General features: G+C 39.3%; 1 protein-coding gene and 1 long non-coding RNA gene across 3 annotated transcripts in view; both read right to left on the reverse strand.

The window, feature by feature from the left end:
* Nucleotides 1–15,641, reverse strand: part of LOC309625556 — a 303,557-nt gene that overhangs the window by 130,512 nt on the left and 157,404 nt on the right. The window lies entirely within an intron of this gene.
* UBE3A (ubiquitin protein ligase E3A) overlaps nt 7,428–15,641 on the reverse strand; it is a 96,388-nt gene continuing 88,174 nt past the window's right edge. For both annotated transcript variants that reach the window (XM_082385152.1, XM_082385153.1), the window contains one exon: nt 7,428–14,626. In XM_082385152.1, coding sequence (XP_082241278.1) covers nt 14,506–14,626 — 121 coding nt within the window. In that variant the 3' untranslated portion in view covers nt 7,428–14,505. The remainder of the gene's footprint in view (nt 14,627–15,641) is intronic.

Raw genomic sequence — 15,641 nt, forward strand, 5'->3', positions numbered from 1 at the left:
ACAGCCACTTACCCTTACAAAGGAGTTCTGATACTTTGCTAAGAAGTAAAATTTTCTTATGTCAGTTAAAATACCGTTAGCTGAAGACTTCCAGGATGATTTGATGAAATGGCTCAGCCATGTGATTTAAAATCTGGGTTTTGTCCCACCACACAACCATCCATGTGTCAGCATCATCTCAAGGCTGGGTGTGCATGTTGGTAGGAAGGCATGACAGCACCTGGCATTAATAGCAACTGGAACAACATGCTTCCTTGTTCAGGCTGCTTGTTGCTTCTTAAAACCCACGTAAGAGAAGCATGCTCTTTTCCTCAAGCTATAGTAAACATTCTGTCATAGTGGTTTTGGCCAGACCCAATCCAAGCCAATCACTGTGGTAAGGCAGGTGGCATTATTCTGATTGGCTTAGATGGATCTATCTACCCCTGTGGCTGGGCCTGCCCTCCAAACTGCATGACAGCCATCCAGTTGGAGAAACATGGCCTGGATATTTGGGAGGCAACCTGAATTCATGAAAATTCATTTAGATTTACATAATATTTTCTAATTTAGACATCACTTTTATAGAATTTAATTTTACTAATAAAAATACCACTTTTACCCTAAATGTAAGTAAAGGATAAGGTCCAGGTAGGTGTGGGAGCTATCAAAACTTTGTGATTTTACACGGCAGGGTTTGGCAAAGCAGTAACTCTTAAGGGGAACAAACACAGAGGAAGTCTAAGATTTAGAGAATGTTTGGTATGCTGAAGGAAGGCTCAGCACTGTTTCAGGAATACAATGTTTACATAAAAGAGGTTGGGGTCTGCTGCTCTTGAGGAGAGTGGAGGATAGACTGGGAAACAGGAGTAAAAGGGATAGGAGGAAGAGGAAGAGGAAAGATGATTTACGTACTACATGGGCAACAATCAATGGACCCCTAAGGAGAGGAAGATAATAGTTGTTAAAAGGTCAGTTGTTAAAAAAAAGAAACCATAACAAGTAACATTCTGAGTTGCAAAGTGGCTGGGTCACTAACACACTAAATTCCTGGTAGAACAAACGCAGCAGTTTATTTGAAGGTGCTTAGGTAAATGGAGCTATGGTTTGAGGAATAACAGAGCCAGGATTAGGAATTTGGGACTTCTGCAGGCTGGCACCAGCACCTTCTAGCAGGCTCTGTGAGCCACCCTGTTGTCACCCTCTCTGAGTCTATCTAGAGAAGGTCTACAATTAGGGCCACATTTCTTGAGCTCAGGATCCAGGGACAGTCTGTCAACAGCTGATGCGCCCTCAGCAAAGGTATCCTCATTTATTATCTTCTCTTCTTCCTCCTCCTCTACCTCCCTCCTCCCCACCGCCCCCCTTTTTAACTTTTGGGAGGTCTCATCTTTGAATAAAATTCTTATATAACACAATTAAAGAAAGGGCTCAATTTTAACCAATTGACCAACTCTATCCTTGAGAGATTCATACAATAAAACTATGAAAAGTATCTTTTTTCAACCACCTACATAAAAGTTCTCCTATTAGATTATACTTCTAAATCTCATATCTCTGTTGTTAATCTTATTAAAAACTTCCCCATTACCACCTGCCAGGGAGATATTGCCAATTCAGGTCCTATCATTCAGAGACGGTAGATGGCGTTTAAGTCTCCTTCCCCTTAGAATGGGGACAGTTCTCAGGTAGAAGCTGGGCCTGTGGTAAACAGGTCAGTGAAGAAGCCTCCTAGGACCTCTGTCCTTGGGAGAAGAACTTGCCCTTGATGATCCACAGTTCTTAACAACAAACACTGGAGCCTGGAATAGAAAGAACCCTCTGGTCATAGTGCCCACACATCACTAAGCTCCTTCACAGGTCTGCTGACAGAACACTGGCTGCCAGGTCTCCAAGTGGGCGGAGAAATGTCAGATCCCCAGACCCAACTTGGCATTTCCTGGAAAAGCCACCAACAGAGTGACCATCAGAGCTTATTAGCACCAAAAATCAGGGACATAGGTGCTATTCCATATTAGAAGAGAACATAAAGCTTATGGAAACAGAAGTCCTACTCATTTCTGTCCTTCAACCGGAAAGAAGAGAATTTGCTGAAAAAGAACCTCAGTTTTCTGGACTCCATGAAGAAATACGAAGCTAATGCCTGGCTAATGGAGCAGAAAGCCTTTTATGAACGATGCCACTCGAAGCTCTGAAAGTCAGAGCTGGCGTATGCTTGGTTGCTAGGCAACAAGGACCTGGTCAAACAGCTCACCTCCAAGAATATGTTGTGTAACTACACCATCACCTTGGTGGATGAGAGTGAGGCAGCAGTGAAGGCAATAATCCAGAACAGGAGAGAGGGGGAGAAGAACTAGATGCTCTTCAGACTTATCCTGGACAAGGACAGACTCTACCCAACCACAGCTTCCAGAGCAACCTTAAAGGCAGACTCTAAAGAGAAGAGTGGGAAGGCAACTGTAAAAATAAGGGGGTCTCCCTCCAGAGGGGAGGGCAAACCAGCTCTGGTTTTATCTTTAGAGTCTTTGGATAATCCAGAGCAGGAAGAAAAACAGAGAAAGCTTCCTGTGGACAGCAGGCCACCATTCAGGGGAGAAGTGATCCTTAGAGACTCCCCTAGCAGGCCCTTGAGCACTGTGCAGAGTCATTTCCAAGATCCAGCCATTGGCAGGAAATCGAAAGGTAAGCTTCTTAAATATATAGTCTATGGCAACAGGAGTGGGGTGCACCCCAAGAAGAAAAGGTCAAGACCCCAGAACAGCCCACATGGCCCAGAGGATGTGCAAATGGACTAGGCACTGCTAACCCAGATCCAAGTTAGCCTAAGGCAGGAGTTTCTCATGAGTGAAAGAGCCAAGTATCTGGAGGACAGAATCCAAAGTCTACCACAGCCCACGTTTTCTCTTTCAAGGTTACTCTTCTAACAGCCCCTGGGAGAAAGGAAGTGAAGGAGTACTGCATGCTCCAGGAATCAGAACACAGGGTGCAGGAAGAGGGCAGAAAATCATTCTTGAAGAGACTGGAAAACAAACTGGAAGCAATCCCACCACCAAGAAGAACATCTTTTTTCCTAAGGCACCCTTCCCCTTTCCACCCCTTTATCAATCAGCAACTACTTCTTAATACTTACCAAGAAAAATCTTACCCCTGACCTCAAGACTGCTCCGGAACTCAGGGAGAAAATGCTTTTCCTCTTCTATAAAAACATGACAACCAAGGCAGGATTTAACAGTAAGAAAGTGGACCTGGGTCACGACTCGCCCTGCAGCCCTTCAAATGGAGACACGGAGACAAGCAGCGAGCACGAGCAGCAGAGGCAGAGCAGGCTGGGCTGGGCCCGCATCTGGAGCTTCCCACGCAAGCCTTCATATCCACATCAAGGAGGAATATCTAAGAGGAACATGATTCTGGGAAACTTTTTGCCAGTAATGCTCTTACTGTAAAAAGAGAGAGTAAAAGACAATAATTTGGGGAATGTTAGCAAATTTGTTTCTTCAGTGGCTTGGGGAGGGAACAAGAATAGGAACCTGGCTCTAATTTTTGACCTTTTTCAATAAATTCAAACCAATGAAAACTAGTCGACTTGAAAACTAGGAGAGACCTCTCTCTTTTACTCTCCCTCTGCACCCCATCCTCAGCAGGCAAGCCCTATGGGGAGCCTCCTTACATTTAGTTAAGCAAAGAAATGCTGACTGAAGCAAGCAAGTCGCCTGATGATGTGATAAGAGCACCAAATGGGAGGCAGAGATTCTACTTTCTAGCTTCATATAAATTCATATAAATGTAATGACCAGAGTAATCTTGGGCAAAGTGCTTCACAGCTTGAGACCTAAGTTTCCTCATCTATAAAATGAGGGTTGGAGAAGATGATTTTTTAGAAGGTCATTTTTACCCTTACACCTCTACAATACAATTACTTTAACTTGTCACAAAAGCAGATGTTGGATGACTGCCCTTGAGCAAAATAAAACATCTTCAGTCTTTTTTCCTTCCAGTGGTCAGTCCAGTGGTTGGTTAACATTTCAGACTTTTTTCTGAGGTAATATAAGGAAGTTAAAGTCTTCGTTATCAATTAGATGGTCATGAGGTAAACATATAGAGAAGTGGCAATTTTACATTAAAATGAATAATGGTAGGGCTCTCTTTAAATGTTATTTCTCTGTATTTCCTAAATACTTAAGTCCCATGATGACAGCAACCTAAGTAAGTGGAATTCATGTTATAAAGCACATGGCTAAATAACTGCAGGCTAATGTCACCTGAAATCAGATCTGCAGGCAGAGGCTACTCCTGTCCACTGCAGTGGTCTGCACTGTCCCAAATGACTGCATCCACTTCATGTAGATTCAGTGTGAATTCTACTAATTTCCTCTATGGGTTACTTGCATAGAAGTGTTGAAAGCACACAGGTGGTTGTGATGAGAAACAAAAAGCCACTCTTATATAAATAATGGGATTACAAGCATGGTTTTAGAGTGGGGAGTGGGGTGGGGACCTGCAGTAGAGAGAAAGAAGCTCATAAAACTAAAGTTACTTAGGAAAACATGATTGTTTACTCACCACCTTCTTAGGAATATATGGAAAACTGGTTTCCCTCTTATTGCTTTCCAAAACCAGCTACATTTATAAAAGCAGTATAAGGTTGTGCTATCCCTGAGCAGTGGAATGTGTGAGGAGCACCTGAATGCCAGAAAAGCTCCATCCAGGACCCCCTCTTCACATGCAGGAACAGCTCTTACAATACTTTTACTGGTAGCTTCTGTGGAGATCTGGAAGTCCAGTTGACAAATCAGGCCCTTTGGTTTTACAAGCATAATTTCATTCATACATTCACTCAACAAATACGTTCTGAACACTGGGGTGAAAAAAACAGACACATTCCTACTCTCATGGAGTAGAATTTAAGGGAGGAGTTAGGCAATAATGAAGTAAGCAAAATAATACACTGTGAAAGGTACTTTGGAATTATGAATATTTTAGGGACTATAGTTTAAATTTGAAAAATATTTCAGTCCTTTTAACAATACATATTGAAGGCAAATGGCATTTTCTTTGGGTCTGGGTACAGGATGCAAGCACATGGGGGCAATTCTGAAATGCATTTTTAGGTAATAGGCTAACTTCCATTTGACAGGCCCAAGTATACACTGTAGTTGTGGTGAGCTGGCATTCTCCTGCTCAATCTCAGCTTGAAGCATTGGAGGTTATTTTCCTGCCCTTGGTGATTATCTCCAGAGCAAGGCTGCCTTCTTAGTTGCCTCAAGAAACCGATTTGATCTCGCTACTGTGAACTTTTTGACCCACTGGTAAGTGGGCCGAACCCAGCAGTGTTAGGCAGTGATCAGTCCTGAAAGGTGGACATTTGCTGTAATTGATGATTTTCAAGTTAATATATATCACATTTCAAAAGTTTTGAAATATTTTCACATAGCTGATATATTTCCTGGGATGACCTTCTTTAAAACTGCAGTAAGAATTGAAGTGGGGGAGGGTATCAGCCAGAAGTGTGCGAGGGACAGAAGGGAAGAGGATGGGAAGGAGGTTTCTGAGGCAACCTGGTTGCTCTGTAGCTCTACAAAGCTTGTTTACATTCTGCTCTAGGCACTGGGGGCACAGCCATGATTAAGACAAGGTCCCTGCCCTCATCAGGCTTGGTTTCTAGTGGAGCACAGATAAAAATGAGCAAATAAGTGAACTGCTTTTCATTTTCCTTTCCTTGTGTAACCCTCAAATGCTAGCATTTTCCAGGGATTCTGTCCATGTTCTTTCTTCCTCCCTTTATTCCCTTTCCCTGGTGATTACCTAAAGGTTCATCTATACTGAAGAACCATACATTTTAATCTTGTGTAGGCTTTTCTTTAAACCCTTTTTTTTAACTGCCTCTGAACAGCTCTACTTGTGTATCTCTCAGACACTTCAACTAAAACATGACCCAAGAGTATTAATGTTCCCTCCAAAACCTGCTTCTCTTCCCTGTAGACCCCACACCACCACTACTGACCCATTAACCCAAACCAGAAATGTGGGAGTTATCTTTGACTACTTTCTCCCAGGAATATCTAATCAGTCACCCAGTCCCAGTCCCTAATATGTCTTAGACTGTCCCCTCCCTTCTATCCTCAGGCTCTTATATACCATTCTAGAATTATGGCAATGGTCTCCTAACTACAAAGACCACGTGGCACTTATGCTCCTCCAGTCCATGTTATAAAATAACATATATAAAATGCAAAATGAATTCTTTGTATTACAGTATCTGCAAAATAAAAGTCTAAAGTCCTTGGTACAGTCTACAAGGTCTTTCATGATCTGACCTGTCTTCCTTTCCAATCCTGTCTTGATCCCTTTGAGCCCTACACTCAGGCATACTGAACACCCTCCACTTGTCTGCCTAGTATACACCCACCCATCCGTTAAGATTCAGCTAATCCTTCACCTCCTAATTGAAAATTTTTTGGATCTGAATTCTCTGTCCGAGCTGTATTTCTACATACTTCTATTACGCTTAGTGGTTTAGATGTATGTCTGGCCCACTAGATTCTGTCTCCCCATAAAAGATTCCTTGATTGAACAAAGCAGCTCTGAAATCAATCTGAAACCTCAGCAAACCTGTAACATGATTAGCATTCAATTGGCATTTGCCAGGTAAATGTTAGTGAACAGAAAAAACTTCACACTTCATTTGGAATAGGACTAGAGGTAGGTTTGAAATCTCCCTTAGAGATCTTTCCTTAGCACCATCCTAAGTGTGCCTAAGTCCTTTCTATAGGTCTGATTTACTAAATAATGAGGAACGTGTGTGTCAGGAAGGAGGAAAGTAAGGGGGATGGTGCAGAACACAACTTTTTTCTTTTTGCAAGTCTGCTCTCTGGCTCTGGATTTGTTTTTCTAGGAATGAAATCTCAGGTCATGTAGTTTTTCTGGTCACTTTCAGGTAATAAACAGAGCATCTATTTTTCTGGGTATGAAGTCCACACTAGTGAAACATCAAAAGGCCACTCTCTCTCCTAATTGAAAACATAACTCTTGCTCAGGCCTTCTTCTTGGTGGGAAGCCTGAAGATAGGCTCTTCCTCACTTTACCTTCTTTCTCACTCAAAAGCTATTTCTGGCCCTTCTGGAAAGGAGGGAATTAGAGGAAAGAATCCTGCCTTATCCAGTTGGTGCAATTATAATAGGATACTGAGCCTTCAGGCAGAGGTGGGGGTTAATGTCTTTCTTTCATGAAGTAGACTCTACAGGGAATCCCAACTGAGAACCTCTGGCTTGGTTGGTAGCTTCCAATTTCTTCTCCTCGCACAGCTTCTACATTTGATGGTATTCAGATGTTGGATGCCTCGCTCCAGAGCAGGAAGCCCACTTGTGCAGGGTAATTTTCAAGATGGCTCGTGACCAGTCTCTTACAACGACCCCATGTGGCCTATAGGAAACATACACTTCAGCCTCATCATTGGTAAATGTGCCCTTTATTCGGCAATATTCTAAACAAAATACAAACAAACCAAACCCAGCAGCATATTAGAAGGTTTGTGTACCATGGACCTGTAGGATAACCCCACGAATGCAGGGTTGGTACAACATACCAAAATCCATCAATGTGATAAAGGATAAAACCCACATGACCATCTTAATAGAAGCAGAAGAAGCATCTGACAAAATCTAATATCCTTTCTTGAGAAAAAACACTCAACAAACTAGAAACGGAAGGAAAATTTCCTCAACCTGAAGCAGCTATGAAAAACCTACTGTTAGCATCACACTCAATGGTGAAAGATTAAATGCTTTCCTCATAAAATCAGGACTAAGATAAAGATATCTGTTTCTGCCACTTCTATTCAATATTGTACTAGAGGTGCTAGCCAGGGCACTTAGAAAAGAAAAAGAAATAAAAAGAACCCAGAGTGAAAGGGAAGAAGTTAAACTATTTCTATTTGGCAGATGCATGATCTTGTATATAGAAAATCCAAAAGAACAAAAAGAATAAAATACTTAGGAAAATATTTAACCAAAGAAACCAAGACTTGTACACTGAAATCTATGAAACATCAATGAAAAAATTAAAGACCTAAATAAATGCAAAGACATCCATGTTCATGAATTGAATACCTTTATATTGTCAAATTAGCGATATTCCCCATATTTATTTACAGATTCAACACAATCCCTATCAAAATCCTAGCTGCCTGTTTTGTAGAAACTGATAAGCTGACCCTAAAATTCACATGGAACTGCAAGGCACCCAGAATAGCCAAAATGACCTTGAAAAAGAACAAAGAAGATTCACACATCCCAAATTCAAAACTTACTACAAAGCTACAGTAATCAAGACAATGTAGTACTGGCATAAGGACTGACATATAGGTCAATGGAATGAAAATGAGAGTCCAGAAATAAAGTCTTATATTTACTGTCAATTATTTCTCCATAAGGGTGCCAACACTATTCACAGGGAAGTTAAGTCTTTCAACAACTGGTGCTTGGACAATTGGATATACACATGCCAAAAAATGAAGCTGGACTCCTACAATGCACCACATGCAAAAATGTATTAAAGATCTAAATATAGGAGCTAAAACTACAAGACACATATGATTTTTTAAGATATGACACCAAAAGCACAAGCAACAAAAGAAAAAATAATTTGGACATCACCAAAATTGAAGTCTTTTGTACTTCAAAGAACACCATCAATAAAGTGAAAATACTATCCAAAGGATGGGATAAAATATTTGCAAATAACTTATCTGGTAAGGGACTTGCATCAGAATTAAAGAACTCAATAATAAAAAGACAACTCAATCAAAAAATGGGGAAATGCTCTGAATAAACATGTCTCTAAAGATGATAAAATGGCCAAAAGCACATGAAAAGATGCTCAACATCATTAGTCATTAGGAAAATGCAAATCAAAACTGAGATACCGCTTCACTCCCACTAGGATGGCTGGAATCAAAGTCAGATAATAAGTGTTGGCCAGGATGTGGAGGAACAAGAACTCACAGGTTGCTGGTGGGAATGTAAAATAGTGCAGCCACATTGGAAAACAGTTGGCAGTTCCTTGAAAGGATTGGGCATATGACCCAGGAATTCACTCGGTGTGTACACAGCCAAAAGAAATGAAAGCTTATGTCCACATAAAAACTTGTACACAATGTTCATGGTTGTAGTACTTAAAATAGCCAAACAGTGAAAACTACACAAATATCTACCAAATGAACAAAAATATGGTATAGCAATACTATATTATTCAGCTATAAAAAGAAATGAAGTATCGATACATGTTGCAACATAGATGCACCTTGAAAACATTGTTCTAAGTGAAAAAAGCTAGACACAAAAGGCCACATGTTGTATGATTCTACTGATATGGAATGTCCAAAATAGGTAAATCTATAGACAAAAAGTAGATAAGTAGATTAGTGGTTAGCACTTGGAGAGCAGGGAGAGATAGTCACTTTTAATGGGTACAAGATTTTTTTCTTTTTTTGTAGTGATGAAGATGCTCTGGAATTATATAATGTGATGCTTGCACAATTTTGTGAATATTCTAAGAGCCACGAATTATATACCTTAAAGGGGTGAATTTTATTATGTGAATTATCTTAATTAAAAAAACAAAGATGAGGGAAAACACCCCTCCTCCATTTTGAGGTAGATGAGGAAGGGTCAACTCCTGCAAAAGAAATCACTACAAGCATCTCCAGCCTCTCAATGGATTCCCTCTTCTGTCTTGCAACAGGTTGCCTAGCATCTGTATCTCAACTTCACTGAGTCTTGGATATGATAATCCAAGCTGAAGGAAGGGCAGGGCCAGGACTGAGACCCAGTCATCCAACTCTGAAGGTTGTGCCCTCAATCTGTGCACTATTTACTAGACACATGCCCATCACATTTTCTATGGTTTCCTGGAGACTGAAGGATAGGATAATTATTCCAGGTCCTGTTCAGCTGAACATTAAGAATCCTGATTTAAGGGTCAATTTGTAGCAATGGTTATAAGGTTCTGACAAAACAGGTATTCATCATGGTGAGTGCTTCATTTAGTATAAAAAACACAGTATTTAGCAAAGAATAGCTCCTTGATATGAGGGTTTGGCAACAGCAGGATGGTGTAAGACACCCGCTCCCATCTCCACTGGGAGAGGAGTGTAGCCACAGAGGCTGGCTGCACAGAGGCTCCTGGTTGCCAGAGCACATCCATAAAGCAGGAAAATCTTGCCTTCAAGGACTTTGTTCTTTTCATCCTTCCCCTCTTAGTAATCTACCTTCTCACAGGCTGAAATGACAGAGCCGGTCATTCTGGGGAGCCACTTCCTCCAAGAGCAAGTTCTTTAGCCACTAAATATTCAAATATTTAAAAATAAAAACCTTTTTGGGGGAGGAGGGAGAGGAGATAGGAGACTGAGGCCATTTTTAGTGGAAAAAAGAGAAGCTTCATTGAACGTTCTATGGCACGCTGAGTCATTTTCAATCATTCATCAGGTGGTGATTGACAAGCTAGTGGAAAAATAGAGCTAATCCTTTAACAAAGTTATTATGCAACTACTACATGGCAGAGGCACAAAGATAAACAATCTTCCCCATGAATCTGCCCACGTCAGGTAATGATTATGGGAAAAAAAGAAAAATCCCAGTGATTCCTCACTGTTCGATGTGCCCAACCATTCATGTACTACCAAATGGAAGTTTGGGTTGCTGTTAGGTTACAGAGGCACTCTGGGGATTGATGAAGTCTTTATGGGTGAGGGGCTTTTAAAATTTTGGTCTTCAAGGTTACTTGAGAAATATGAATTAAACACAGCATGTGAAGATGTGGGTGGGTTTGCAGGGAGACATGCCTGTAACTGATGGTAAAATTGGAAAAGGTGGGGCTGAGCCTATGGAGGGTTTTGGATACAGGCTTGCAGATTTATTCAAAGGGGAACAAGTTTTGAAGCAAAGGATATTTAAATTAGCAAAATTGTGTTTTGGCAGAACAAAAAAGAATGCAAGAGGACGTTAGTCAGGCAGATGAGTTAGGAAGCTACTAACAGCATCCAGGTGAGTCAGAGGATCAGGGGCTGAAAGGAAGTATGATGAATGATGGAGGGGGAAAGAAATGATACAAGCTGTGATAATTGAGGGATGAGGGATTCTGAGTTGAAAATGATGCTTTTAAGGAAGAAACAATAAATGGTAGGTACAGACATAAGAGTTTCATTTTTAAGTGCATTGATTTTGAGGTACCAGAAAGATATTCTGGGGATAGAGACTGAGCAGAAGACATGGATTTGAGGAAGAATCTTTTTGAGTGGTGGAGGTGTACCAGACAGAATTGGGCAAGTACAGACCAGAACTTTACAATTATAGTAGTATCCATCCAACTGAAAAAAGGACAGTAGCAGCTGAACCAAGTTCAGGGTGCTGCCGAGGTTAGAGTTCTCACTGGCAAGTAGGAGGCTATGAGTATCTTTCAGGAGAGCATTTTTAGCGGCACAGCAATAGTTTAGCAGCATTTCTCACAGGGACAACACATCTGCACCAAAATCTCCCTACAGTGGTTAACAAAAGTCAACTACTGGATTTGAATAGGGGAAAAGAAAAAGTCTTGGGACTCTGCACTAGTAACACTCTCTAGCCTCCCCAGGAAATTATACACTAACACTGTGGGTAAAAGAAGACGAGAGGGAGCCAGAGGAAGCTGTGCTTTGAATTCTCTCGTGGCTCAGGGAAGGGGTAGGGAGGGTAAAGATGGTCCTTAGAAGCCAGTGGAAGGTCAAAAAAGAAATTTAAGGTAAACAGGTAAGGAGAGCATGACTACACATAGAGCAGCCTTGGGAAGACACTCCTTCCAATGACAGTTTGCATGAAATTCTTGAGAAAACCCCTTAAAGGGGCCTGAAATCCCAGCACAGTCATGGTATTATGGGAACAGGGAGTGATGTTGCCAGGTTACAATCATGTCTTTTCTAATAAGATGGACCTGTGCCAATGGGGAAATGAATACCATTAGCAAGTTCTGTTTGGAGCCTCATTTCATGTATCTCCCTGCTTAGGTATGTATCCCAAAATAAAGCTAGGGAAGTTGTCATTGGATTTTATCACACAACTAAGCACAGCCCAGGAAAGTATATAGGGGAGGAAATCCAACTCAATTTGCTGAAGCTGTCAGGCTCCAGAAAAGTTTGGCTACAGGCCGTGTTTATATTTTATGTTTGAAATATTCAGTAACAATGATATGTAAGAGAAAGTTTGTATTTTATTTGGAAAACCAATTACTTTAGTTTATGGTTCTTTATTTCCTCCAGAGCTTCCTGCTGATCCAGGCAAAAGAGTACTTTATAACACGACATCTGGGGTAGATATCTGCTATAGTCAAAATTTCTATTTTTTTCCTCTTCCTAAAGATATTGTTCCGTGACATTTTTGTAAACAGTAGTGAAAAGGAGGCAATGATAAAAAGAAGTGGTAACATGTCCAGGATAATTAGTTACTAAGCAAGTGAGAGCAATTAGTCTAGACAACCAATGAATTTTTCTCTTAAAATATTTTCAAGGGTAGGTTTATTTTCAACTGTTTGTTAAAAGTCTATTTGATGCGAATTCTATGTCTGATAACCTATACTCAATTACTATTCAAAAACTTCACACATATTATTACAACTGTAGAACTTCAATACTGTAGTGATAATAAAACTTGAGAACCAAAGAACACAAATTTCTTCATGAATTTATTATACAAAACGCCCCCAGAGTATTTGATTTCTCTTATTCTCACTTTCATTATACACAAGAAGCACAGGAATGAGAGGCCTTTTAAGATGACTGTAGTAGCATGAGGGTCCCTTGCATCAAGGTAGTGTACATACCTTAACAGTGTTCTAAAGGCTGGCCCAGAAAAACCCCATGTTACTTTATCACAATATGGAAAGCAATGTCTTCTTTTTCCACTAAATTATGGTGAAAAATGTCACTTTTATTTAGCATTATGGTACATAACAGTTAAGTCTCAATTACTAAAAGAATTAAAATAATTCTTAAAGACATCCTCTTTCCCCCTCCAATGATTTGAAAGCTGTATTTTTCCTGCCAATTTCAAACAAATCATCAAATTGATCTGTCATAGTCAGTTAAAACAATCAGAGGCACAAGCTCAGCACATTAGCTGTAACTTGTAGTAAAAGGATATATCAATATGTCTCTTCTCAGTTAAAAATACATAATCCTTTTATTTTATATTGCAATAAAAGAAATTAACAACACAGACACAGAAGACTAGAAAGGGGAAGAAACTACTTACTTCTGAATGTCCAGTAATTTAAACCAACCTGTACTTTTCCATAGTACATGAAAGTATTATTTAACACTTACTTTTTGAAATAAACTTTAATCTTTGGGGATAGACAATGTAAATAGGACTTAAGAGTAACAGTTCCATTCACTTCCAGGTCTCTGCTTACTGTATGATTAGGTAAAACAAGGCACAGTAGCCATCCTTTCCATTATGTTCCAACACTGATCATGTGCCTTGATAAAATGGCTGATTAGATAAGATGATGGCAACATGAAGGGAAGACTTTGGATTGTCTATTTAAAATGCGGGTAATAAGCAATTAATAAAAAATTTATTTTAAGTGCACTTTCACATGCTTTATGTTTATAATAAACAGCAAACTTCCTACCTTTCTTGCAAAGGGTTTGACTACCATTTCTTTTGGCCAAATGCACTTTTCCCCAGTAAACTTAAAACAACAACAACAACAACAGTGACGACAACAACAAATCCCTGTCCTTCCATATACTAAGAAAGAGGATTGGCTACTGAAACAGTTCATTGCAAGACACATGAAGACGACATACTGTGGCATGAGTTGTTTTTAATTTGTTGTGCTGTTACTAAAGTAAAGTTCTGAGGGCTGCAGTTAAACATTCCAAGTTCTCCCTTCCATCTTTATTGATTTTAAGATTTTGCACAGAAAACTCTTTGGGGACTAGAACAGCAGCAACTGCATCACACTGTTTTCAAGACTTCAAGTTTCAAAAGCAAATTGTTTAAAAAAAAAAATACAGCTCCTGATTTGAGTTAGATACAGGGACAAAAAAATAGCACATACTTGAAGGTTACATGGTCTACAAATGGTGGCAATATTTTCCTTGGGAGAGTAGTTTGTTGGTATATATTTTTTAAATATGCAAAAAGGCTCAACCTCAAGCAGTAATAAACACAAGCAAAAGTGATTTAACCCTTAAAATAAATATTCAGAAAAACCTCTCTGTACATATAAGTGAAAGAATACGTAACACTTTCACGCAAGAAAAAAAAAAAAATAATAATAATAAAGGATTTGTTCATGTAAGTAGCTGAAATCTGCTGTTCCAGCCCACATATCCCCAATAAAGAAGGGAGGCACAGACATAGGTGACTACTGTGGTTCACTATTTTACAGCCTTTTTGTACTGGGTCACTATCACCACCAATTTTATCCCTCTTGTTATATTTATTAAAATTTTAAATTTTTTTCTTTCCCTCCCCCCTTTTTTTTTGTTTTTTACAGCATGCCAAATCCTTTGGCATAAGTGATGGCCTTCAACAATCTCTCTTTAAGTTTTTCTTTGCTTGAATATTCCGGAAGTAAAAGGACATTAAAGCAAGTATGAGATGTAGGTAACCTATATAGAGAGAAAGGGGAAAAATAGGAAAATAAGTCATGGGAAATACGCTCAGTATTAAATGATCCTACTTTAGATGGCATATATGTTGAGATGGTTTGCAATGCAGACTATACATTAATGCAAGTCACGGATAAACTTTCTGCTCTTGCCATACAACTACCAAACAGCAGTTTGTCTCTATCTCATAAATTACTCAATGCTAATAATGATGATGGTCGATGATAACATATTGCATCCACAAAATTATTACCACATACCAGATATTGTTTTAGGTACTTAACCCTGAGAGCTCATTTAACTAAATTTTCTCACAATAAACCTACAGACTGGGTGTCAGTTTCCCCACTGTAGAGTTGAAGTCACTGAGAAGTTAAGTAACTTACTCAAAGGTGGAGGTAATATATTCAAACCTCGTTTCCAAAATTTCAAAGTCTGGGCTCTTTAATGCTTATTAGAAATATTCCTGTATGACTATGTAATTGATTTGATAACCAATAAATTTACATTAATACCAAGTAATACAGACAATACCAAATAATATCAAATAATGTAGAAAACTAATAGAAATGTTTCTATACATTCAAGCTATTAAATATACTACTGCTCACATACGGTCGCTATGCACCAAATGTTAACTTACACGATGGAGAGGAAACACAATTAATGTAAAGACTATGAAATCGGTGATTCTAGCATAATCTAGGACTGAAGAGACAATCTCCTGAGCCTCAACTTTACCATTCTAAACAGATGACATAATATGGCTTTCAATTAAAAAACTCTCAACCAAAAACTAAATGAATCACACCAATTTATAAAATTTCAAATCAAGTGAACTCCATAATAATTTTTAACCTGGCCAGTGTTCAAAAATTTTCTCAAACATTAACAGCAAAATATTCTCTGAACTAATATTTCATGTGGTTTGAAGATTTCTATATAAAATTGCAAAAGTGCTCAGAAGCTTCTGGATAGATCACACACGTGTAATGTGGAATGCAAGGTTTTCAGT

This window comes from Balaenoptera borealis (assembly GCF_965194805.1).
Source record: "Balaenoptera borealis genome assembly, chromosome: 3".
Lineage (NCBI taxonomy): Eukaryota > Metazoa > Chordata > Mammalia > Artiodactyla > Balaenopteridae > Balaenoptera > Balaenoptera borealis.